The 24,963-nt window shown below is 52.1% G+C and overlaps 2 protein-coding genes across 2 annotated transcripts; one reads left to right on the top strand and one right to left on the bottom strand.

The window, feature by feature from the left end:
- The first annotated feature begins 8,733 nt into the window (after positions 1 to 8,733).
- Positions 8,734 to 15,833, top strand: Dok4 (docking protein 4). The gene is made up of 8 exons (XM_013119500.3): positions 8,734 to 9,054; positions 12,247 to 12,354; positions 12,510 to 12,624; positions 12,878 to 12,997; positions 13,081 to 13,270; positions 13,925 to 14,063; positions 14,214 to 14,334; positions 14,430 to 15,833. The coding sequence occupies exons 1-8, from the start codon at positions 8,989 to 8,991 to the stop codon at positions 14,546 to 14,548; spliced, it is 978 nt and encodes a 325-aa protein (XP_012974954.1). The 5' UTR covers positions 8,734 to 8,988; the 3' UTR covers positions 14,549 to 15,833.
- On the bottom strand, positions 15,749 to 23,869 carry Polr2c (RNA polymerase II subunit C). Its single transcript, XM_040740763.1, has 9 exons — positions 23,709 to 23,869; positions 23,558 to 23,607; positions 20,643 to 20,711; positions 20,456 to 20,508; positions 18,504 to 18,632; positions 18,113 to 18,164; positions 17,589 to 17,757; positions 17,414 to 17,488; positions 15,749 to 16,682 (listed from the first exon to the last, which is right to left on the bottom strand). Exons 1-9 carry the CDS (start codon positions 23,792 to 23,794, stop codon positions 16,538 to 16,540), a joined length of 828 nt encoding a protein of 275 aa, XP_040596697.1. The 5' UTR covers positions 23,795 to 23,869; the 3' UTR covers positions 15,749 to 16,537.
- Positions 23,870 to 24,963: the final 1,094 nt, after the last annotated feature.

The raw sequence follows: 24,963 nt of genomic DNA, 5'->3' as shown, positions 1-24,963 counted from the left end.
GTGGCATAGAACTCACTGTATAGGCCAGGCTGGCCTAACACTCACAGAGATCTACCTGCCTCTTCCCCTGGAGTGCTGGGATTAAAGGTATGCACCATCATTCCGAGACTACTTTTTATTTATTTGTTTGTTTTTCAACAGGATTTCTCTGTGTAGTCCTGGCTGTTTTAAAACAGGGATTAAAAGCCTGGTGATGATGGTGCACGCCTTTAATCCCAGCACTCAGGAAGCAGAGGCAGGAGGAGCTTTGTGAGTTTGAGACCAGCCTGGTCTGCAAGAGCTAGTTCTAGGACAGCCTCCAGAGCTTCAGAAAAACCCTGTCTCGAAAAACCAAAAAACAAACACACAAACAAACAAAAACGTCGTGAGCCACCACTGCCTGGCTTTATTTTTATTCGTGTGTGTGTGTGTGTGTGTGTGTGTGTGTGTGTGTGTGTGTGTGTGTGTGTGTGTGTGTACATTCTCATTCGTACAAGTGTACAGGTGCTGATGGAGGTGTCAAAAGGCCAAAAGAGGGCATTGGATCCCCTGGAGCTGGAGTTATATGTACTCGTAAGCCACCTGATGTGCATGTTAGGAACTAAACTCTGATCCGTAGGAAAAGCCGCAAGCATTCTTTTTTAAATTTCATTTATTTTTATTTCATGTGCACTAATGTTTCTGCCTGCATGCATGTCTGTATGAGAGTGTTGGATTCCCTAGAACTGAAGTTAAAGACTATTGCGAGCTGTCATGTGGGTGTTAGGATTGAATCTGGGTCCTCTGGAAGAACTGCCAGTGCTCTTAACCACTGAGTCGTCTCTCCAGCTCCAGCAGCAAGCACTCTTACCACTAAGCAAATCCCTGCAACCCCAAATTTCATTACTTCAAACACACACACACACTTTTTAAAAGATTTATTTTTTAAAGATTTATTTATTTATTATACACACAGTGTTCTGGCATGCATGCCAGAAAGAGGGTATGAGATCTCATTATAGATGGTTGTGAGCCACCATGTGGTTGTTGGGAATTGAACTCAGGACCTCTGGAAGACAGTGTTCTTAATCTCTGAGCCATCTCTCCAGCCCAAGATTTATTTATTTTATATGTCTGAGTTCTGGAGGTTTCTTGAAGAGCTACTGATCTTCAGTGTGTATTGGAATCTCAAAGAAGTTGATTTTAATATCAGAGAAAGAATGCCTCAGCAACAGGATAGTTGAACTTGCCAGTGAAGATGAGGGCAAGCAGGCAAACAGCAATTTCCTTCTTCTGTGTCCTTTTGTCTGGGCTGCTATGAGAAGGTGCTGCCCACATTGAAGGGGGTCTCCCTGCTCCCAATAATCTGACTGAGAAATCCCCTCACGGGAGTGCGGAATGGCTTGCACTGCAGTTGGTTCCAGATGCAATCGAGCTGACGATGTAAACAGCAACACAAGATAGGAAGTAACCGAGAAAGACATCCAGTGTAGACCTCAGGCTTCCATAAGCACATGCAAACACACGAACATACATACACACATATATACACCACACACATAAAATAAGTAACACAGAGTACCTTCCTGACATCCACAAGGCTCTGGGTTAGATTCCTAGCATTAAAAAAAGAAGAAAGTGATAGGTAAATCCAATAGAAAGGAAAAATTCCAGTAACCCAGAGGGAGGCAATAAAAGGAAGCACAGACATGAAAAACAGAGACAAAAACAAAAACAAACAATATAACAAACAGCTAGTTCCAGGGCAGGCTCCAAAGCTATGCAGAGAAACCCTGTCTCAATAAACAAAAACAACAAACAAACAAGCAAAAAAAGAAGGCAGATCTCTCTGAGTTCAAGTCCAGCCTGCTCTGCAGAGTGAGTTCCAGGACAAGCAGGGCTACGCAAAGAGACCCTGTCTTGAAAAAAAAAATCAGATAAAAGGCAATTAGATCAGGCAGCACAGTAGGCAGAGGGTAGATTGGGTAGAAATTTTGAGAGTGAGAGAATGAAGTTCAGGAATTCCAGCTAGAGAAGATGGTTTTTTATTTTTTATTTTTATTTTTATTTTTTTTTGGTTTTACGAGACAGGGTTTCTCTGTATTGTTTTGGAGGTTATTGGGAGAAGATGGTTCTTAAATTTCATTATATTATTATGAAGATTAATTTTGAAAGTAAAGGGATTGAACCTAGGGCAAGCCAACTCTCATTGCTTTTTTTCTTCTTTCTTTCCTTTTTTTTTTTAAGGCAGGGTCTCACTAAGTCCTCCAGACTGGCCTTGAACTCATCAGCTTCCTGCCTCAGCCTGCAATTATAGGCATGTGCCACTAGCACAGGCTAAGTGGTCTCTTTTTTGTAGAAACTCATTTTTTCTTTGTGGCCGTACAACTCCTCCAAGTGTCTGGTGATAAAAGCAGTTCACTGGGATGACTCAAGTGCCAAGGACTTTATGAGCTGCTGTTTGAAGTAAAGCAGATGGGGTCAAGTTTGGAAGATGCATGGGAAGGTCAGGAGGTCATGGGAGGTCAGGAGGTCCATCTTAGCAGTGAGGAAGGGGAAAGCCACCTTCTTCTCCTGTAGCCCCATGACCTACCTTGCATACAATGTGGATTTCCGTGACAATCCTGGGGCATATTCTGGGGACAGGACTGAATCTCTGATGCCCCGGAGGCATCCATGCTTTGGTGCTGGGCTCCTGGTTCCTTCACGCACTAGGCGAATCCCTCATAGACAAGGGTTAAACTTGGGCATTTTCATTCTCAGGATTTCAGCCAATTGGGGACAACCTTTTGTTTTGTCTTGTACTTACGGCTTAAAGTAAGGGTCCTAGCATGTCAGCATTTGACAGAAGCACCTGGAGAGATATTGAACAGATTTGGCCTGCAACTACCACAAATTCTGATTTCACACAATTGGAGTGGGGTATGGAACTTATGTGTGCAGATGTAGCCAGGCATGGTGGCATCAGTAAGCCCCGTATCCAGAGGATGGAGGCGGGAGGACCCTGGGCTGGGGAGATGGCTCAATCGGAGTCAAAGCAAAGCACAGAGGGTATATATTTGTAACCCAGCACTGTGGGGCTGAGATAGATCCCAAGATCTCATGGACAACCAATTGCAGAGCTCCCGATCTCAAAATACAAGGTGGAGAACCAGCTGTCTGGAAGACACCCGGTATCAGACTCTGGCCTCTATCATGAATACACTGTACTACACTACACACATGCGCGAGCCAGGCGTTGGTGGTGCACGCCTTTAATCCCAGCACTCGGGAGGCAGAGGCAGGCGGATCTCTGTGAGTTCGAGACCAGCCCGGTTCCAGGACAGCCTCCAAAGCCACAGAGAAACCCTGTCTCAAAAAACCAAAAAAAAAAAAAAAAAAAAAAACACATATATGCACACACACACACACACACACACGACCTAGTTTCAAAAAATCTAAAAAAATAGCCGAGCAGTGGTGGAACATGTCTTTAATTACAGCACTCAGGAGGCAGAGGCAGGTGGATCCCTGTGAGTTCAAGGCCAGCATGATCTACAGAGCAAGTTCTGGGACAGACTCCAAAGCTACACAGAGAAGAACAAACAGACAAAATCTAAGTAAACAGATAAAAGTAAATAATAAAAAGTAAGTAAAAAATAAAGTGTGATGGTGTGGTCTGCCCGAGCTTGAGTAGGGAACAGGTGAGTGCAGCTGAGTGTGTGGTCGGTGGCAAAGTATCACAGTTGGACGAGGTAACACGGTATTGACTAGACGTTGGGAGGTGAGGTTCAAAGGCTGGGAGCTGATGTGGGATTCACCTCCAGAAGATGCAAGGCAACGTGGGCTTTGGAGCACAGGGAAGAGTTGGTGTGACTGAGCTGGTACTAGCAGTGAGAGGAGGGTTGGGTTGCCAGGTGGAAACTTCTGTCCTGCAGTTCGGAGGAATACGGCGTTGGCAGAGCTCGGGACCGGGTGTGGCTCCGGGAAGGGGCGTGACAGCGCCAGCGATGGGCGAGGGCGTGGTGGGGGCGTGGCGCGGCGCCAGGGCGGCGCGGGGCGTGGCCTCAAGGGGCGTGGCGTCCAGTGATCAGGAGAACCGGTGCCTCCCGAGTCTCCGCTGGATCCGGACCTGGCGACTGCGCCTCGCTCCAGTCTCCAATCCGAGCCGTGCGCCGCCACCCCGCTGCCACTGCCAGGCTGCGTCGAGACGCGGGCATGAGCCCGCCCTGCGACTTGCGGAGCCAGCGTCCCCGGCCCGGGCCTCGGCGCCCAGGTAAATAGGGGAGTGTGAGGCGGGGAGGTGGTCCCTAGGCCACACCGAGCTGTGAGATCCCGGCGACGCTCACCCTGGGGCGTCCTCGGTCACCTCGGGAACCTGCGGGCTCTCCCACCACGGGAGCGTCTTGCTTTAAAGGAGGAGGGCTCAGACGCGCCCCTCGAAGCCAGCGGGACCCTGTAACTCCCTGAGCCGTCCCCCACCCAGCTCCCATCTCTGGGAAGCCCAGGTCTGGACCTTACCTCACCTGCACCTCCACGTATCCCATCAGAGCAACCCAGATCCCCGGCTCCCTTAGCCTCTTTCAGGAAGCAGCCTTCCTCGCCTTCCTGCTCCCCAAATTCCAAGAGACTAACCCCTACCGGACTTGCAAGTGGTTTTCCTATTCATTGCAGTCCTCCGGGCCAGTCCTAAAAATCTTTCTCCTGGTTCTAGGATTCTGTCCACCTTCTTTTCTTGGAGCCAGCTAACTGGTTTCTGTCACTGCAAAGGGACAGGAGCAGAGCCTTGAGCAGACAGGGGCTCTGTTCAGCCTGCCTGCCTGGAGCTGTGGGAGCAGAAGTTGCCAAGCACTTGGATGGAGGGCTGGGGCGGAGGGCTTTGATAAGCCAGGCGCCCGGTGTCAGCTCCAGCACATTCCAACAGCCGCCAGGGGTTTTGCTTCCTGCACATTCTTTGCCGGCCCCTTTCAGGGAAATGTGGCTGCTGTGTAGGCATCCCAGGTGGATCCTGGAAGCCGTGTCCCTCTGTTGCTTTTCTCTGTTCCTGGGTGCTGGGTATTCCTGGGCAGGGCAACAGACTGAGCGTGACCTCATCCAACAACCCCAGCTAAGGTGGGGCCCCTAGCCGAGCTCAGAGACAGCGTCAGCAGCAGCACAAGTCCCCTGAGGCAGCTTTGAACCAAACTGTGGATCGTGGACCCCACTGGCTCTCCTGGTCTCTGGGACTTAGCTGGTCCTGCCAGTTGGTGCTGACATACAGAGAATTGAGAGCCTGCTGCTGCTTGCATTCTGGCAGCAGAGCTAAATAGTGGTAGTGGGGATGGGGGGAGGATGGGGACAGCCCTAGATAAAACCAGTGTCCCTCCCTAGATTGGGCACCCACTCTGTCCTCTGTCAGTGTCCTGGTCACTGGGATGGAGCTATAGCTAGACTGAAGAGACTCGGACATCAGGGACCTGTCATTGTAGGTGACCAAGTGATAGATAAGAACAGGAAAATCTCAGAGTGGCCGCCGAGTCCAGAGTGTCAGGAGGTTTCTGGGAGGAGGCAGACCTTCGGCTGAGATCTGAATGAGGCAGTGGAGCATCCTTGAGACCACGGGAGGAAACTGTGTTAGAGGCAGGGAAAGGCAAGTGCGGTGAGCTTCCCTGAGAAGGCATTTGCATATTGAGAAGTGGCGGGGTAGCAGTGGTGTAGGGCATTGGACCACGTGCCTGGGCAGCATGAGTGTTCAGATGTCCTGCCTTCCTGGCGCCCCTCTGCCCAGTTTAGTATTTGGTCTGTCTTTGTGGCCTTCTGGGGCAAGGGAACCTGTGGGAGCGCACCCTACTGGCCTTAGATAGCAACCACATAAGGATGGGGTAGCTGGGTCAGTAATGGGGAGTTCTTCATGCAGGAGACAACCCACCTGCAACCAGACCTCTGCTGTGAGGTAGAAAGATGGCTGACAGTGAGATGGTGTCCAGATAGGGCTGATCTGCAGCCCTAGTAAGATCTGATCTGTTGGGCGGGGCAGTGTGGCCAGGCAGGCAGTACTCAGGTTCTGCCACTGGTGGAGGAAGCCTCCTGTGTTTGTTCTAGAGCCAAAGCCTCCAGGCCAGATTCTGGGAGGGAGCACTCAGTGCTGCCCCTGGGGCCAGAGGGTAGGAGGGGCCCCAGGAGGCTTCCAGCATCCTCCTTATGGGATGCTGCCCTTCCTTAGGAGGGCAGCAGTGTGTTGTTCAGTTTGGCTCTTTGTAGTGGCCTGGCCCGGGCAGCTACTGTCCCTCCAAGGACAGCTAGTCACACTGATACCAGGATAGAGGAGAGGAAAATGTCTACTGGAAACCCCTCTTAGCCATCTAGGTAAGAATACAGTACTCAAGGGCTTTATGCCCAAAGCTGAGGTGCTACATCTCGGGTCCTGTCACATTGGAGGTATCTGTCCTTTTGAGAGGCTGGTGGTGGCCATGGAGGGACAGGGCCTTTCTCACTGCCCTAGTTCTTGCCTATTGAGCCTTTGAGGGACCTTCTTGGGGCAGGCTGGAGATGGCTTTCTGTTTAAGACTGTACTCCGTCTTGGCAGGGGGAGGGGTGGGCACAGATCCCTCTCCTGGTGCTCCCTTCTCCATCCTCGTCTTCCCAACCCTCTTTACACTCCATTGTGGGCCCCGGGTCAGTGTTTGCTCCTACAACCTGACTGGGGACTGAATGAGACCAGAGGCCAGAGCAGGCTGCCAGGTCTTGGGCTTCCCTATAAATGTTGCGTCTCAGTGGTTCTAGGGCTGGATGCTCTGTGGACAGACACAGCGGGAAGCTCTGAGACCTTGGTGACCCATTGGCCCATGGGTTGTACAGGGGAGATGGCGGATGGAGCCAACAAGGAGTGGCCTGCCCTGGGCATATGGAGGCTGGTTTGTAGTGGGTTTATGCCTGGACTGGGCAGGAGGGTCTGGAGAATATAGTTACCTGCTACTTTCTCATTTCAAGTGGAAAGATTGGCCTTGAACTCGTGGCATTCCTCCTGTTTCTTCCTCCCAGGTGTTGGGATTACAGGCATAGATCACCACATCCTACCCAGATCTTTTTTTTGGGGGGGGACCTAATGTGAGGGATTACACAGCTTACTAGAGTCATACTGTCTGGGCTACCTTAGATGAACGCTGAGCTTGGTGGCTTCTGGTAGGCAGGTCGGGAAACTGGCCTTCAGTGTTGTGGACTGACTGCCAGGGTCAGCTTGCTAGTCATCTTAGGAGGGAACTCCATGGAGCCAGAACGTGTTCTTGGGACAAAACAACCCCAGAGGCAGGCGGTGGAGACCCCTCTCTGGCTGCCAGAGCCCAGGTGTGCCAGGGCTGGTGAAGACTAGGCCTGAGAGAGGCAGAGCACTTGCTGTGGGGAGCATCCTAGACATGGGAGCTGCGAGAGGGTGTAGGCCAATGGGTATGGCTGAACACAGGGGAGAGGTAACCGCTCTACCCACCTCTTGTTTGCATGTGCCCACTGGGGTGCCCCATCTGTTCCTTGTTAGGGACTCAACAGACAGGCCTCCAAGAGATTAATTAGTGCCAAGATGCTGGCAGACTGAGATTCCTGCTTGCTTGCCCTAGGGCCCCATCCTGGAAACACAGATGTCCAGCTGACTCCAGAAATGCTATTGCATTGCCATTCAGTGTTCATGGAGACGTGGGGAGTGATGTTGCTTGCACAGCCCTGACTCCAGAGGCCTCATAGCAGAGAAAGCTTAGGTGGTAGCAGGCAGCCAAAAGGGACTTCAGGACAACGTTCCACTCGGGAGCCTCACATTCCTCTTTCTCTGTGTCCTGGGCTTGCCGTGTGACCTTAGGCTGGTGACTTACTCTCTCTGGGCAACTTTCTTTTCCAATGTATAGTATGAAGGTATAAGATTGGGTCACTGCTGGGAGTGCCTGAGTCCGTGTTAACGAATCCCAAATCTCCTCCTGCTGCCTCCATTTTTCCTGCGTTGCTCTGGGTCATCCTTCCTATAGTTAATGCCTTACCATGCTCAGGACATAACATTGTTTGGCTAAACCAAATGGCCTGCTGGGGCCGTGTGCCCCCTCTCAGGCTGGCCCACTGCTCCTAGCTCAGGGCCAGGGTAAGTGTCTACTTCCTCAGAAGCCACAGCCTACAGTCCCACACATTCCTCAGACTTATCTAGGAGCCCCACCCCCTGGACTCTGCCCTCCTACCCAGAAAACACCAGCGCCCAGAAGAGCTGCCCAAGAGTTCAGGGGCCAGGAGCAGATTCTGAATGACTTGAGCTGGTGACTCCCAGCCTCTCATCAGGGCTGGAGAGAACCAGGTATAGTGTTGTGACCAGAGGGCTTGGGGTCTGTGAAACCAAGAATGCATAGTCTATAACCTGGAAGTGCCGGCTTCTCTAGATACAGGATCCTGGGCCATTTCCTGGAAGTTCTCCACTGAGATTCCAGTACCCAGGAGCAGGTTGCTCTGGCAAGTTGCTTTAAGTCTGCCCCAAAGTTGTAACAGGATGGCCAGGCAGGCGCTGCCAAGCTGACGGGCCAGGCTCCTCCAGAGGCAGCTACCTCTGGTCCTTCCCCTCTTTTTTCTGTTTTTCCTTTATTTTTTTTTCCCCCATTACCTCCACAGTAAGCAGAAAGGAAGCCAGCCAGCCAGCCAGCCCAGGAAGGGGTTAACTGCCAGCCCCAGCCTTGAGGGAGGGGACTGGGCTGGACCATTTTCCTGCTCTGCCTCCACCTCGCTTTTCCTGAATGGTTCTGCCGTCCCGGGGTGGGGAGGAAGGGAAGGAGGAAGGGCGGGCGGACCGAGGGAGGGAGGAGTGTGGGAAGAGGAAGGAAAAAAGACCGAGACAGCCAGGGTAGAGAAAGATGTCACTGGCGCTAATCTTCCTGTCATTTGCGTTTCCAGCAGGAGCGGTGCGAAGGAGCTTCTAGAACAATGCTGAGGCGGGGGAGGTGAGGAGTGTCTTGAACAGGTGATCAGGGAAGACCAAGACACCTGGGCTTTTCACCTGGGCACCACTCCCGGCCTCAGCCCAGCCGGCACCCCAAAGACAGAGGGGCAACCATGGCGACCAATTTCAACGACATCGTCAAGCAAGGCTATGTGAAGATGAAGAGCAGGAAGCTTGGGGTGAGCCACCCTGGCGGGAGGGGGGCCCTTGTCAGTAAACAGTACTGAGGACGGGTCTGGAGGCACGGGTGTGTGAGGGCCCGCCAGCGCCGGGTGATTGTGGTTCAGGGCTTCTCAACACTGGCTGGCCAGCATGTGCCCAGCCAGCCTCTGCCTACTGCATCTCTTGCCCAGCTGGGCTGGCTGGCATCCCAGCCACTGGACGAGTAGTGGTAGCTGACGGTCTGGCAAAGGCATCCCTGCTATTGTTGAAGTTGTGGCCATGGCAGTGGCAGTGACTGACAGCAGTGGAGGTGGCAGTCACCCCCGGGTAGCAGCATAGCGGGGTAGCAGGAAGGACTGGAGAGTGAGGCTGTCAGAGAGAGAGCAGCTTCGACTCCTGGGCCTCCTCCCCTTGCTCCCACCCCCCTTCCTCTGCTTCCCACCTCTTCTGTCCCCTTTTCTTTAAAGTGACCCCCCACCGCCACCACCACAACCGCGCGCACCCTCTTCTCAACATGTTCTGAGCCTGGATTTACCGTATTTTAGGTGGTTGTTTTGGGTGCTAGAGATGTGTGTTAGGGGAGGAGAGTGCTTGTTGGGAGGTAAGGGTATGGGGGCGGGGCAGAGGCTGACACTTCCCCTGATGTGTGGGTGAAATGGCCCTTGCTCTGGGATAGGCTGCTTTCTTTGGAGTTGCTGGCATTGTTGGCCGTGGCCCTGAGCTGGGGCGTGGAGGGGCACGTACCCCTACTTGGCCCATGCAGCTTTCCAGCTGAGGAAAATCCCCCAGAGGCTAAGTCGGCCCCAGGGTCCTTTTGACACCTCTGTTCCCCTGCCCATCCCTTACTTCCAATGAGAGGCTTTTCCCAGCAGGAAAGCAAGCCCTGGTGACAGTGACTCAAATCTGATTTATTCAGGACTCCTGTCTCTCCCTGCTACCTTCATGGGTTAGGCTCCAGGCTTCCTGGGCTAGCTTGAAGGTGAGGAGATGCCCAGGGGATCACCTGGCTTCCTCAGGGCCACCTTGGAGGGCGTTGGTTCTTGTTCCTCCTGCCCCTTCTGGGGATGTCTTGTGTCCAGAAAAGGGCCAGCAGCTCACTGCCATCAGCTGGGTCATCAGTGATTGAGGCTGGGCCTGTTAGGTGTCTCACTGGCCCAAGCCTGGTAGAGACCTTGCTCTTTCTGAGACAGAACAAAGAAGGCGGCTGAGACCAGGTCCAGAGGCCCGGAGAACGAGGACCTTTTTTTTTTTTTTAATTTTTTTTAAAATTTTATTTTCCAGTTTAAATTTAGATAAGAAACAAGGTTGCTTCACAAGTCAGTTCCAGGTCCCTCTCCCATCCTGTCACCATTTCTTATTGCCATGCTTAGATCCAACAAGTCCCCAGGGGCTGGCAGAGCTGAGGCTCTGTCCAGGACAGGGCTTGCCAGGAAAGCACTGACTACAGTCTGTCAGGTGGGGGACAGTGTCAGCCCTGCTCCCAGGAATTCCTGGACCCCAAGTGGAGAGTGGACAGACCAGGGGAATGAACTGGCAGGTGGGGTGTGGCCTGGCCCAGACTTGTGTCTACTCTATCCAGGGACTTCTACTCTCCACAGACCTGAGCTTACCCTGCTAGCGTGAGGGGCTGAGTCTGCAGCTGCCCCAGGCAGCATTCTTGTCTGTCTCCAGAGAGCAGGGGTGGGGGTGCTGAAAGGTTGGAAAAGGGATAGAGCCTGCTCTCCCCTCCTACCTGCCAGGGCCTCCCTCCTTCCCTCCCTCCCTTCAGAGTAGCGCCTGGCAGAGTGCTTAGGAAGAGGGGATCAAAGACCTGTGAGAAGCTCTTGAGTGCATGGCTCCCTGGGGTTGTGAGTGTGTATCCTGTAACCAGGCAACCAGAGTGCTGGGGAGGGGGGCAGGCCTCTACTCCCATGTTGCTGCCTGCTGGGGGCGGGGGTGCTTGGGCAGCTCCCTCCCATTCATTTATCTTCCCATTCACCCGTCTGCCCATCTTCCTGTCCATCTGTCCTTCACATGGCCACTCACCTGCTCAGCACAACTGTTAGTAATTGCTAGCAGGTCTAAGCAAGGTGTGTGAGACTATGCTATCCATGTCTCTGCTTGAAACGTTCAAGTGGACAGACCAGGGCTGAGCTAGGGACAGGGATGCAGGGGCAGACACGCTTCCCAGGGTTCCAGACAGGACCTTTGTGACCTGCCTGCCAAAAGCCTGGTGTACCTATGGCATAGGCAGAGGAGGTAGCTGGGTTGGTGGCCAGCTCTTGGGACTGTGGCAGTGGCCTCCTCCCCTCCTCTACTCAGCCCAGACACCCTTTAGGAGCCTCTTGTTTGTAATGGCAGTGACAGGGATACCTGGGGAACAGACCTGCCAGTAGGAGAGAGGGGCCTTGCATGAAGAAGTCAGATGGGCATTTATGGAGGTGCTAGGACCACCTTTCGTGGTGTCTGACAGGTCACCTTGTCTCTGGAGAAAGCTCAGTGGCCTGGAGTACAGGGCATTAGCAGCTGGGACAGGCAAGAGACTGCTAAGGGAAGGAAGGAACTGTGCGGTGTGGTCACAGCTAGTTCTGAGCTCTGCCCCTTACCCTCTGTAGGCCTCTGGTCCCCACGGGAACCGTGGCACTGCTCGTACACTGGTGGCGAGGGAAAGCCGGGGGCTAGAGTGACGCCCCTCATGCCTTACCTGGGGTCAAGCACAGAGCCCAGCCGTGGTGAATCAGAGCTGGCTGAGTGCATGGGGCCTCACTGTCCCTGGAGACCCTGTATGGAGGCCACATCGGTCTGTCCTGTGGGGAGCGGTGTGTCCGTCTTAACAGGATCGGTCTGTCCTGTGGGGAGCGGTGTGTCCGTCTTAATAGGAGCCACACCACCTGTTAAGCTCCCTGCCTTCTGCACGGCCCACTTGTCTCTGAAATGGAGGCAGCAGTAGAAACTGGCCTCAGACCCTGACAGTGACTGGCTAGGAAGCTCCTTCCATTACCCCAGTCCTGTTCAGCACGCAGAGGATCATAAGCAGCTGACAGAGATGATCAACACCTGCCTTGGCCGTGTGGGGGTGGGCTGCCCCTCCGGTGACTGCTGTAGGGCAGTTACCGTCCCCAGCGTTTCTCTCGGCGAGGCTCCAGGAAAGGATGGAGTACTGTTCCCCCAGGAGGTTGGGGTAACTTCAGGGGTCCAGCAGCAACATGAACTCTGTTCTTGACCCACAGATCTACCGGAGGTGCTGGCTGGTGTTTCGGAAATCTTCCAGCAAGGGGCCCCAGCGGCTGGAGAAGTATCCCGATGAGAAATCAGTGTGCCTCCGAGGCTGCCCCAAGGTTAGGGGCCTGGGCCCTAGCTCCCCCCACCTGTGAGCAAAGATGACTTGCTGAGTCCTGAGGTCTGAGAGTACCTTCCTGGGGGGGGGGGCACAGCTTTGGGAGGTAGGGAGAAGTACCCCAGCCAGGCTAAGTCTCTTGGGATATCCTCCCAGGTGACCGAGATCAGCAATGTCAAGTGTGTCACACGGCTCCCCAAGGAAACCAAGAGGCAGGCAGTGGCTATCATATTCACGGACGACTCGGCTCGTACTTTCACCTGTGACTCAGGTGAGGCCCCAGGGCTGCAGGCTCTAACTGTTCTCCTCAGTGGTCCAGGCAGCAGGGTAACAGCAGGGCCAACCCTGTTAGGAAGGGCGGGAGAGGTGTGTCCCTGGTGAAATAGGCCCCCAGACTGAGGTGGGCAGGTAGCAGTAAGGCCTTGCCCTCCCTGCAAGGTGCAATGACTTAAGCCAAGGCAGACTGGGCAGGCTGCTGGGGACTTTGAGAGTTGGTAGAACTATGAAGCACAATTTCTCTCTAGAGCTGGAGGCAGAGGAGTGGTACAAGACCCTGTCCGTGGAATGTCTAGGGTCACGGCTCAATGACATCAGTCTGGGAGAGCCTGACCTCCTGGCCCCAGGAGTACAGTGCGAGCAGACAGGTAAGGCTGGTGCTGGGTCTCAAGGTGGGGAGGGGGAAGGCGGGGCCCCCAGTCAGCCCCGCTGTCATCCTCTGCCGCTGCAGACCGCTTCAATGTCTTCCTGTTGCCCTGCCCCAACCTGGACGTATATGGCGAGTGCAAGCTGCAGATCACCCACGAGAACATCTACCTCTGGGACATACACAACCCCCGCGTGAAGCTCGTCTCGTGGCCTCTCTGCTCCCTGCGCCGTTATGGCCGAGATGCCACACGCTTTACCTTTGAGGCGGGAAGGTAGTATTCTCTTTCCTCCTATCCTATCCCATCCCATCCCATCCCATCCTATCCTATCCTATCCTATCCTATCCTATCCTATCCTATCCCACACGGTCACTATGGAGACTGCGCTCTGCATGGCGTCAGGCATACTCACTCCCCAGCACCGCAACCCAGGGGGATATAATGCTCAGTTTTACAGACGAGGAACTCAAGGCCCAAAGAAGTAATTAGCTTCTAACAGGCAGGTAGAGCGAAGCACAGCTCTCTGGCTCAGCCACTGCCGCCTTTGTGACTGTGGCCTCAGTACCAGTTTCCTATAGGGAGTTAAAAAGCACCCAGCCTGATAGGGAAGGCCCTTGCTGGGACTCAACTAGCCCGCTTAGACTTCAGCTCTGACCACCCTCTGTGTAACCTTGGCTGAGCTACTCATACTGAGGAAACTCTTCAGTGTGCAGACCAGAAAAGCTGCCTTGGTTAACTCGCGCCAAGCTTTCAAACCTCCGCTGGGTACGTGGTAACTGCTCAGCCCATGTATACTGTGGCCCAGCCCCCAGACTGTGGCCACCCTGTCCCTGAAGGCCTTGGTCAACCAGAGCTGGCATTCAGAACCTGCACCTTCACACAGTGGAATTCCTGACACTTTGCCCTCCCTGCTACCCGTGTCCTTAGGATGTGCGACGCTGGGGAAGGACTCTACACCTTTCAGACACAGGAAGGGGAGCAGATTTACCAGCGGGTTCACAGTGCTACCCTGGCCATCGCTGAGCAACACAAGCGGGTCCTGCTGGAAATGGAGAAGAACGTGAGGGTGAGGCAGTGGCTGTTGCTCCCGGGCACTGGGAGGTGGGCAGACATGCCAGCTAAGTCCACCAGCGTGTTCACAGGTGAGGCAGGAGGGCCCTGGGCTGGCAGCAGTGTCCCGAGAACTAACACTAGGGACCCCTTCTCTGTGCCACAGCTGCTGAACAAGGGCACCGAACACTACTCGTATCCCTGCACACCCACCACAATGCTGCCCCGCAGTGCGTACTGGCACCACATCACAGGGTCCCAGAACATCGCGGAAGCCTCCAGCTATGGTGAGTCGTTGCTCAGTCCCCTCCCTGTGAAGGCCTCTTGGGCAAGGGGTCTTTGGTCCTGGATTCAAATTGTGAGCCTGCGTCTCGATCCACAGGTGAAGGGTATGGGGCAGCCCAGGCCAGCTCAGAAACAGACCTCCTGAACAGATTCATCCTGCTTAAGCCACAGCCCAGCCAGGAGGACAGCAGTGAGACCAAGACCCCTTCCCAGTGACAGCCGGACTGGTGGGTCAGATGACTGCTGGGCCACTTGTTGGAAGGCTAACTGCAGCAGCCCATGGACAGCCTTAAGGAGCTGTTGGCCACAAGCCTGAAGAGAGCAAGCTGTCCCTCCTTGCCCTCAAGGGTGAGGCTGGACCTCAGCACATGGCTGGCCACACCACCTGAGCATGAGGGGCTAGAGCCACCGTGGGACTATATACTGTTGATGGTTTTAATATATATGGCTTATGACATATTCTGTATTAATGAGGCTTCCCTTTATCCCTCCCCAACACATACCCATTTTTAATTCCATGACCAGTTATGGTCAAGGCTGTTTTTGAGTAAGAGGGCAGCCGTTCCTGTCCTCAGTGATACAGCTCTCTCCTGCTGCCAAGACTGTTTGAGCTGCCAGGGTCAGAGGAGGACAATCAGCCTGGTGCTGTCTGTAGGCTCTTCCTCAGAAGTCTAAGGGCCAAGATAGTAGGTAGCTTCTGTCCTCTGGGCCAAAAGTGACACAGGAAGGACCCAAACTTCACTGTACCACGTGGTAGCCTGGCTTTAAGCAGAGGTGGCATCTGGTTTTAAAATGCACTTTCTGCACTGGCTCCTTCCTGCTCAGTAGGCTGAAGATGTCTTCGGACAGGGTGCCCATTACCTCAGCGGTAGAGGATGGCTGGGCCAGCCCAGAGGCTGCAGCAGGATTGCTGTGGGGAGCACCTTGCTGCGCCCTTTTACTGAGCGGGGGCACAGTGCTCCACTAAGGGGAGTCCCTTGCCTGGGCCGGCCACCCCAGGCCAGATTCTAAAACTAAGACCTTCCCATCTCCCCACAAGGTGCTGAGGCTCCCTGCTGAAATGCAATTAAAGCAATTGATTTTCTAGTGCTGGTATTTATTGACTACCGTGCAGAAGGGCTATCTTTCTATTCACGTCAAACCTTTTGTTCCGTGTTTCTCTTTTTTAATACTTTAGGGTTCTGATTTGTGGGAACAGACCTTGTAAATAAGCACTGCTGACATCTGTGGCAGGATGCTATAAGGAGGCTCCTCCCAGAGAGGCCCTAGAGCCAGGGAGGTGACTCGGCCAGCCCAGCTCTGACTGTGACCTAGGCAATGACCACCCAGAGGTCAGCTAGTCTGTAAAAGAAACGGGCCCAAATCCTCCAGAGGGAGGCAGAGCTGGCTCAGTTAGTAGCACGATGACGCATGAAGGAGATTATGTTGTGCTCTTTATTGCCAAAAAATAAAAACCTGTAAAAAGACAACTACTGTTGATCAATAAATATCCCTTTCTTTCTGTGCTGGTGTGTGCTTCCCCACAGGCTGCCCGAAAACCACTATGGGCAGGTCTGCTCCTACCTGGAGACATGCTAAGGGCGGGGCCTGAATGTCACTAAAGAGAAAGGAAATGTGGGAGGGGTCTGTGGCAGCCCCCCCCCACCCCCAAAGTCAGGGCAAAGTGTCAAACAGCAAGTTTACCCGTGGACAGAGGGGTCTAATACTAGTCCTAAAGGGTGACATCTCAGCTTAGGGACGCCTGAAACTTTACGTGTCAGTAAAGTTGGCCTTGACCCTGGGAAGGACTTGAAAGGACACAGGCTGCTCCTATGAAAGTCCTAATACTCAGTCCCAACACCAGAAGCCTAAGACAGCTGTGAAAACTCCTTCCTTGGGTAGAGATTTAAAAAGCTGGAGTGACCAGATGTCTAGGCAGTGGCTCAACTAGGAAGCAATAAGGCTCCCTACAAGTGAGTTAGGAAATGGGATGGAAGGGGTACGTGGTGTTCTAAGGAATGCCATGGTGATCAACAAGGTAGGGCCCAGAATGCTAAATGCCTAGTGAAAGAAAAACTGCCCTGTCTAACACCAGTGGAACCCCTGGCAATCTCTCCACTGGCCTTCCAGGAAGCTTGAGCAGCTGTAGTCCAGAGCCCAGGAACCAGAAGGGCTCCCGAGACCTGAAGACCTTGAACCTAGTCTTCTGCAGCAGGCGAGCTACAGCTAGTTTATAGTGAGCACGTCACTCTGGATCTCATGGCTTAACTGAGTCTGTAAATCACTCAGCTTCTTCTTTAACCCAGAGAGGGCTGAGAGGACAATGGTTTCAGGGCGCAGTGAGCCACAGGACTCCACATTGTAGTAAAACCTGAGAGACAAGAGTAGGGTGAGAGCCGTCTTGAGGCAGGCTTCCCTTCTATCCTGTGAGACTTGATTTCATTCCAGGGAGGTGCTTATCTTAGGACAGAGCTGACTTCCCTTTACCTCAAACGTCTTATGCAGAGTGGTCAAGATCCACTTTGCAGTTCCTCAAGGAAGCTACAGCTACTTCAAAAGGGCATTGTTGAGCTGGGTAGTGACACAGACCTTTAATCCCAGCACTTGGGAGGCAGAGACAGGTAGATCTCTGTGTGTTCGAGGTCAGCCTGGTCTACAGAGCGAATTCGATGATAGCCAGGATTGTTACCCAGAGAAACCCTGTCTTGAATCCCTCCCCCCAAAAAGAGGGCATTGTTGGAAAACGCAAAATGACTGTGTATGTACAATTCTACACCAGAAACAGCAGGAAAAGAGAAAGAAATCACACATGACTGTGGCTACAGCTCTTCAGTTCTTCAGGGCAGGGCTAAGCATGGTCAGTTCTGCTCTGCCTGAGCCTCGACAGGCAGGCCAGAAACAGCATGAGGTAATAATAATAAGGCCCCTTTCTTCATGGTGACCAGAGAGGGATGAAGACCATCGCAGAATGTATATATGAATGACAGTTCTTCCATCACATGGGGAGGGGGCATGGGGGGGGGACTGACTATGTGACTGCCTAACAACTTCCCACACCTATACTCTTAACAATTATAGTCCCAAGCAGGACCGGGTTCTTACCTCTCTGGCTTGCCGTTGGGGTCATAGGGGGCCTGTGACTCATCCTCATCCAGCTCAGAGTACTCACTCTTTGGCCTGAGGGAAAGCGTGTGAAGCATGAGCGGCCACTTCCACTTTTAGCAAGGCTCTGGGAGCACCTACCCACCCCTCACTACAGCCCTTCCCCAGAGCATACCATTCCTCGGGCTTGGGATACACCGTGTGCCTAAGTGCGTTGTCTGGATCATATTCAAAAGCTACCCCTGCAGTGGGGTTCCACTTGGCATGTTCCTTGCCAAAGCCCTTCTTGGCATAGGCTCGAAGTCTCAGCTCCTGGCCCTTCCTCAGCTTGACAATAAGGATGTCTGCAGGGAGAGGGGAGAGTGAGCCAGGAACCAAAGCGGCCACTTCTCCAACTTCTGACCTGCAGTACTGCATGAAGACAACCCACAGCTGGGCAAACGGCCTAAAGATGCGCGACAGAGGCCAGGCAGCTCGAGAGGGTACATCTGGTCTCTGCACCTTCTGGCCACCAGCATGTCCACCCCCACCACCCCCACCACCCCCTACCACCCTGCCCCACCCCCTTGCCACCCTGCCCCACCACCCCCTACCACCCTGCCCCACCCCCTTGCCACCCTGCCCCACCACCCCCTACCACCCTGCCCCACCCCCTTGCCACCCTGCCCCACCCCTTACCACCCTGCCCCACCCCCTTACCATCCTGCTCCACATAGTCATTGGGGTCATTATCCCGGTTCCGGGATGTCACCTGTAGGAAGTCCAAACAAGTATGCATTAGCGTCTCACCTCTCAGTTCCCCTGGCAACTGTCTCCCATAAATCCAGGCTGTAGTCTGTCAAGCCAGGGAAAGGAAGCCCGAGGAGGAGGTGGCAGAGTTGTCCAAACAGCCCGATAGCCTTTAAGAGGGTCTTTGGACAACACAGGGCACATAACACCAATACGGTTCTGTTCAATCACTCAGGAACCAGCATTTCCAGGTGGCAGTTAAAGTAGTTGGTCACCGGGCAGGTGGCTTTATGACATCTCATAAAGATCCACTCCAATCTGTCCCACTTGGAGCCAGAAAGAGAAGAGCAAAGGCACTTACCGGAATAACCCGGGGGCTGTTGGAGATGAGATCTCGAGAAGTGACGTGGCGAGTCTGGTCTTCATTGCACCTCACGTCAAGAGTGAATTCCACAGAGCACTCCGGGCAGAACTCTTCACACGTGCAGTCCTGAGGTAGGAAGGGCAGTAGGAATGAACAGACTGGACTCCCTGCCTCTACTGACCAGCTCCCTTCAGTTTCTTCTGGCGAAAAGGGGCTGACCACAGTCCCAGGCCTCCCTGGGCTGTGACACCTGGTACATCATCCTCATGGTTGCTCAAGCTTATGGACATCCCATCTACTCCCTGACAACTACACTTTCTTTCCATGGCCACAGCTACAGGCTACCACTAGGGGGCACTCTGCTACAGAGGACCAAGGTTGCCAAACTGCAGTTCTGCAGTGCTAGGCAGACCAGCCTGGGAACTACTGAAAATACATCAAGCAAACGAAGAAGAGAAATTAAAATAGATAAATAAATAGGCTGGCCTGGAATACACTATATAGGTGAAGATTCCCCTGTTACTACTTCTCAAGTGCTAGGATTACATAGGCATTCAGCGAATCTTTACTTCAAATTTCAGAAATTACGGAAAATTTCACCCATATACAAAAACAGGACTGATTGCCACTTATCACATACCCACCTTCCAGCTTCTTAATTATCAACATTTGCTAGTCTCTGGGGTGTTTGGTACATTCCTAGACAGGGTATGTCTCACTAGGTAGCCTCTGAAATAGTGGGATACAGGCATTCAGGGTTATAGCACACTGACACGTGCTCAAGCAGTTAGAGAAGGGTCAGGATGCTGGTAGCTTATTTTCTAAAAGGTTAGGGGAACATAACACTATATAAAAAATAAGGCAAATGTAATGAAACATTACAGTCAGACATGTTAGCACATGCCTTTAATCCCAGCACTCAGGAGGCAAAGCAGGCGATCTCTGGGAGTTCAAGGCCAGCCAGGGCTAACATAGTGAGATCCTGCCTCAAAAACAAACAAACAAACAAACAAAGAAACAAACAAGCAGGGCTGGAGAGATGGCTCAGAGGTTAAGAGCGCTGACTGCTCTTCCAGGGGAGTTCAATTCCCAGCAACCACATGGTGGCTCACAACCATCTGTAATGAGATCTGGTGCCCTCTTCTGGCCTGCAGGCATACATGCAGGCAGAACAGTACATAAAAAAAGAAATCTTTAAAAAAGACAAAAAACAAAACAACAACAAAAAACCCCAAACCCCCAAAGAATGACTGTATGTGGGGAGGGGCTGGAGAGATGGCCCCGCTGGTAATGGCACTTGCTGCTCTTGCAGAGGACTCAGTTCTCTGAGTCTACATCTAGCGACTCACAACTGCCTGTAACTCTAGTTCCAGGGGCTGATGGCCTCTTTTGACCTGTCTAGCACCTAGCCCATCTGCACACACACACTGAAGCAGACACATACACACTTGTCACATAAAAGCGAAAAGGCTACCTTTAAAGAGAATTAAGAAGCCGGGCGTTGGTGGCACACGCCTTTAATCCCAGCACTCGGGAGGCAGAGGCAGGCGGATCTCTGTGAGTTGGAGGTCAGCCTGGTCTACAAGAGCTAGTTCCAGGACAGCCTCTAAAACAATATAGAGAAGCCCTGTCTCGAAAAACCGAGAGAGAGAGAGAGAGAGAGAGAGAGAGAGAGAGAGAGAGAGAGAGAGAGAGAGAGAGAGGCATTCCAGGGTGTGTATCCCCTTCTGTGAGGCTCACTGATGAAATGCCTGGATGTGCTGAGAACAATCATTTTGAAGCCCCATCAGAACCAAAGATCACAGTATTAAGACATCATTTCCACAATGGCTTTCTAAACTATGCTACAGTCAGTCAGAAAGAAGGAAGATTTCTGGGAGAACTAGTAAGCTCCCCCTCAGTGCCACACCCACGTCCTGTGCCTCCAATCTACCCATCAACACACATACCCGGGAGTACTGCAGCTTGTCCACAATGTCATCACTAGTGAGGGGGATCAATCCTGCAAGACACAGAAAAGTCGTTTTGTAGTACAGCTAAGCCATCACAAGAACCTACAAGTAAGTCCCTTGGGCAAGAGGGCAGGAAGCCCCCACTTTAATCCCTTCCCCTTTTCAATGCCCTGTCCAGACTCACCAAGCCTGTGAGCAATGAATTCATCGTGAAGGACTGAGGAATTGGCATCAATCTGAACCCAGTCAATGGCTGGAAAAGGCAACAGAACAGCACGAGTGAGACCAACCACCGTCTGAGACTCTGACATCCTCCAGCATCTCCGGACACAAAGCACTGCTCTCAAGACTCGAGAGTTACTCAGTGCCCAGCACCCAGAAGGCAGAGTCAGACAGATCTCTGTGAGTTCTAGGACAACCAGAGCAACACAGAGAAACCTTGTCTTGAAAAAAAACCAAAACCAACCAACCAACCAAATTAAAAAAAAAAAACCCAAAAACAAATAACTAAACAAAAAACCCCAAAACCGCTGGGCGTTGGTGGCGCACGCCTTTAATCCCAGCACTCGGGAGGCAGAGGCAGGCGGATCTCTGTGAGTTCGAGGCCAGCCTGGTCTACAGAGTGAGTTCCAGGACAGCCTCCAGAACAATACAGAGAAACCCTGTCTCATAAAAAAAAAAAAAAAAAAAAAACCCAAACCAAACAAACAAAAAACTCGCAAAAGAAAGAAAAGCCCAGGCCAAGCTACCATAGACTGCTTCCAAAGTGATAGCTTGAGGTTCAGGCACCCAATTTAATGAAACCACACATACACCATACCTAACACCTTCCTGCCCCCAGTGAATTGGGTACAGGACTTACTGGTACCATAAAAAGAAACACTCACTTAGAGAGTTATTTTAGGAGTGGGATATTTAGGGAATTGAATTTCCCTAAAGAACACTTTAAATCTGCTATCCACGTTAATGTCCTACCCAAGAACAAAAGCTATTTGGACACTTAGAAGTTGGGGTAAACATGGGCTGGAGGCATGGCTCAGTGGTTAAGAGGTTCCGAGCACTCATGGCAGGCGGCTCACAACTGCCTGGAACTCCAGCTCCAGGGGGATCTGAGACCCCTAGTCTCCCCTAGCACCTGCGTCTACCCGCACATACACAGACGCAGGGATGTAATTAAAAATAACTTTTTTAAGTTAGGGAAAACATCATAGAACTAACACTGCTATGGTCCACATCTCATTTTATGAAATAACCAGATCACCTCTTAGAATTTCAGTGTTACTACCATCAGTGGATGTTCACTGAGTGTCTTCAATAGGGAAAGAACACTAACAACAAAACCCGATCCCTCCCAGTTCATAGTTGGCAGTATAGGACTATGTGCTTATAGAGGCTTTACTTAAACACATCCCTAGTCATTCATAAGCAAACCACTGCATGTAAACAATGGAATTCAGAAATCAAATGGTGTCAGAGCCCAGTTCTCAAATAACTGGCATGGACACATGGAAGCGTTAGAAGACCAGACAATGATAGGCCCAACCTGCTCTGCCCTGCAGTACTTCCTCAACCCAAGCAAGGACCACATCCGAGCTTTCTCATGCCCTTACTCTACCTCCCCACCCTGGCAGGAAAGCTCCCAGTCTCTAAAAACCTCTACAGATGCTGCCCCTCCCTCCTTCTGAGCTCCTTCCTCTCTCAAACAAACAAACGAAAAACTGCTGAGAACCCCCAAGACACCTGTCATATTTTGCCTTGTGTTTGTCCACATCTTGTCTCTACATCTAGCTTGGAATTTATACATGCAGTGGAAGTAAGAGATCCATTTTTTAAAAAGAGACTTACCAGAACAGATAAAGAAAATGTGATATTACACAGAGAGAGAGAGAGAGAGACAGAGACAGCGACAGAGAGAGAGAGAGAATTATTCAACCATAAAGAACAAAAGTTTGGCCGGGCGGTGGTGGCGCACGCCTTTAATCCCAGCACTCGGGAGGCAGAGGCAGGCGGATCTCTGTGAGTTCAAGGCTGGGCTGGACCGATAGCCTCTGAAACAATACAGAGAAACCCTGTCTCGTAACCCCCCCCCCAAAAAAAAGAACAAAAGTTTGCCATTTGCAGGAGGAAGTCATAAGAACATGCTTTCTCTCATGTGGAATCTCAACTTTTTTTAATTTCCATTTTTGAATCTCAACTTTTAAGAAGGGTGAGTTCGGGGCTGGAGAGATGGCTCAGAGGTTAAGAGCACTCACTGGCTGTTCTGCCAGAGGTCCTGAGCTCAATTACTAGCAACTACATGGTGGCTCACAACCATCTTTATGAGATCTGGTGCCCTCTTATGGCGTGCGGGCATACATGCAGACAGAACACTGTATACCTACTAAATAAATAAGTCTTTTAGAAAGAGTTCCAGGCTGCGAGACGGATCAGCAGGGTAAAGGCACTTACTCGTCAAGACTTGAGTTCAATCCCTGGACTCATATGGTAGAAGAGACTCCCTCCCACAAGCTGTAGAACCTCCACACATGCACCGTGGCGCGCTCCTGCGCCCAGGGACATAATACATACATAACTAAATACAATGTTTTAAAGAGACAGGCAGAGACAAGAAAGTATTGCAGGGTACTATCAGGAAGGGCGGGAGATAACAGTGGGAGGGGAATAAAAGGAAGGGATGGAGAAATGAACACAATTCAAGTATTGTGTGTGGGCGGGAGTGTGTGAAAATGTCATAAGGAAGCCCATTCTTTTATACAACTAACATACATTTTCAAAAGACACCCACTAGTATCCAACTCTGATACTAAAGGCGCGATATCTACACGACTTCGGTAATCCCGGGTATCATCTGCTAACGACTCCTAGCGTCTACACCCTCCGGATGAGGAGGCCGCAGCTCTCAGCTGCTTAGTAGTGCTCAGTCTTAATTTATCCGTTGCTTTCGGGTAGTCAGAACCGTGCTGGAATCCACACTGCCGAGCAGGGCACGCACCGAGGCCGGCCTAGGCGGCCCCAGCGCTGCGTGCAGCACGGCAGTGTTCTCAGCCCCCCGCCTGGAGCGGAGGCCGGCGGCAGGGCCCCCGAGGGAGGGTCGCATACCTATTATGGGCACCTCGGCGATGAAGACCCTCCGAATGGAATTGGCCACCCTACAGGAGGAAAGCCAGACCGTGTGAGCGGCCCCGAAGCCACGGCCCCGCAGGGGGCCCGAGGACCCGACCGTCCGCCCGCCTCTTCCCCGCCGCCTTACGCCAGGTCCGTGTTCTCGATAATGAACTTGACGTTCTCTTCGGTGAGTTCCGTGATCCGCACCGTCGGCTGGTTGGCGTACGGCATTGCGACCCGCAGCCAATCTCCCGCGCCAAGTCACACAGCGCTCCTTCGCCGCCACCAGCAATTTGTCGGCGGGGTCCCCGGCGCTTCCGGCTAGACGTGCGCGCAGCGCCACCTGCTGACCGGAGGCCGGAACTCTCCTGGTCTGCGTTTTCTAACCAAACTCTCCAAAACGCACCAGGCCCTACGCTCTTGGAATCCCCAAGATATATAGCCCAAAGGTCAAAGGTACATGTACAAGGTTATTCATGCCAGTGCTTCTTGTAATTGCTAAAAATAACTCATTAGGCAATGATCGATGAAGACTTGGTTAAACATGCATTCATGTGGGGCAGGAGAGATAGCTCAATGGTTAAGAGCACCGGCTGCTTTTCTGTAAGACTCGGATTGGATTTCCAATACCCGAATGGCCGCTAATGTCTTTAACTCCAATTTCTGGGGATATGGTGCCCTCTCCTGGCATCTGAGGACACGAGGGTATGCACATGGTGCACAGACATACATGCAAGCAAAACCCCCGTATATATAAATGATTTAAAAAATACTCTCTGCCTGCTGTTCTTGGATCCAAATGTAAAGCTCTCAGCTCCCTGCCATGATGATAATGAACTAAGCCTCTGAAACTGTGTGAAACAAGGAGACATTTGACCAGTGTGTGAGGGCTTCACTTACTAATGTGAAAGAGAGATGGCAATTTGACACAGTCGTTTGAGGGGGCATCTGCTGGTTTTTGGAAGAAGGATCAAGGCTCTAAAGATTCTCAGGGGAACCATGTGAAGATACATATAGTTCTCACCTCTCATCAAAAAAAACTTTTCTTTGCAAAACACGGAGACCATTAGAAAAACAAAGCATCAAGAATAATAAAAACCCACAAGCAATTAAAATGCAGAGAACAGCCGGGCGTTGGTGGCACACACCTTTAATCACAGCACTCGGAAGGCAGAGGCAGGCGGATCTCTGTGAGTTCGAGGCCAGCCTGGTCTACCGAGCGAGTTCCAGGACAGCCTCCAAAGCCACAGGGAAACCCTGTCTCGAAAAGCCAAAAAAAAAAAAAAAAATGCAGAGAACAAGAGATTGCTGGGTGCCCAGTCTCAACTGATACATCTACAACTAATTTAACACCCACTGCTTGGGGATCATTGTGGAAGAGGGAGTGGAGTGACTACAAG

This window comes from Mesocricetus auratus, unplaced genomic scaffold, assembly GCF_017639785.1.
Source record: "Mesocricetus auratus isolate SY011 unplaced genomic scaffold, BCM_Maur_2.0 Super-Scaffold_100714, whole genome shotgun sequence".
Lineage (NCBI taxonomy): Eukaryota > Metazoa > Chordata > Mammalia > Rodentia > Cricetidae > Mesocricetus > Mesocricetus auratus.
The sequence above is the reverse complement of the archived record's forward strand: the minus strand, read 5'-3'. Positions and strand labels throughout refer to the sequence as shown.

Coding starts and splice junctions, on each gene's coding strand:
- Polr2c (XM_040740763.1), bottom strand. CDS start 23,794: ATGCCGTACGCCAACCAGCCGACGGTGCGGATCACGGAACTCACCGAA. Junction 18,633..20,455: donor ACAAGCTGCAGTACTCCCGG/GTATGTGTGTTG, acceptor TTCCTACCTCAG/GACTGCACGTGTGAAGAGTT. Junction 17,489..17,588: donor TATCCCAAGCCCGAGGAATG/GTATGCTCTGGG, acceptor GCTTTCCCTCAG/GCCAAAGAGTGAGTACTCTG.
- Dok4 (XM_013119500.3), top strand. CDS start 8,989: ATGGCGACCAATTTCAACGACATCGTCAAGCAAGGCTATGTGAAGATG. Junction 9,055..12,246: donor TGAAGAGCAGGAAGCTTGGG/GTGAGCCACCCT, acceptor CTTGACCCACAG/ATCTACCGGAGGTGCTGGCT. Junction 13,271..13,924: donor TTTACCTTTGAGGCGGGAAG/GTAGTATTCTCT, acceptor CCGTGTCCTTAG/GATGTGCGACGCTGGGGAAG.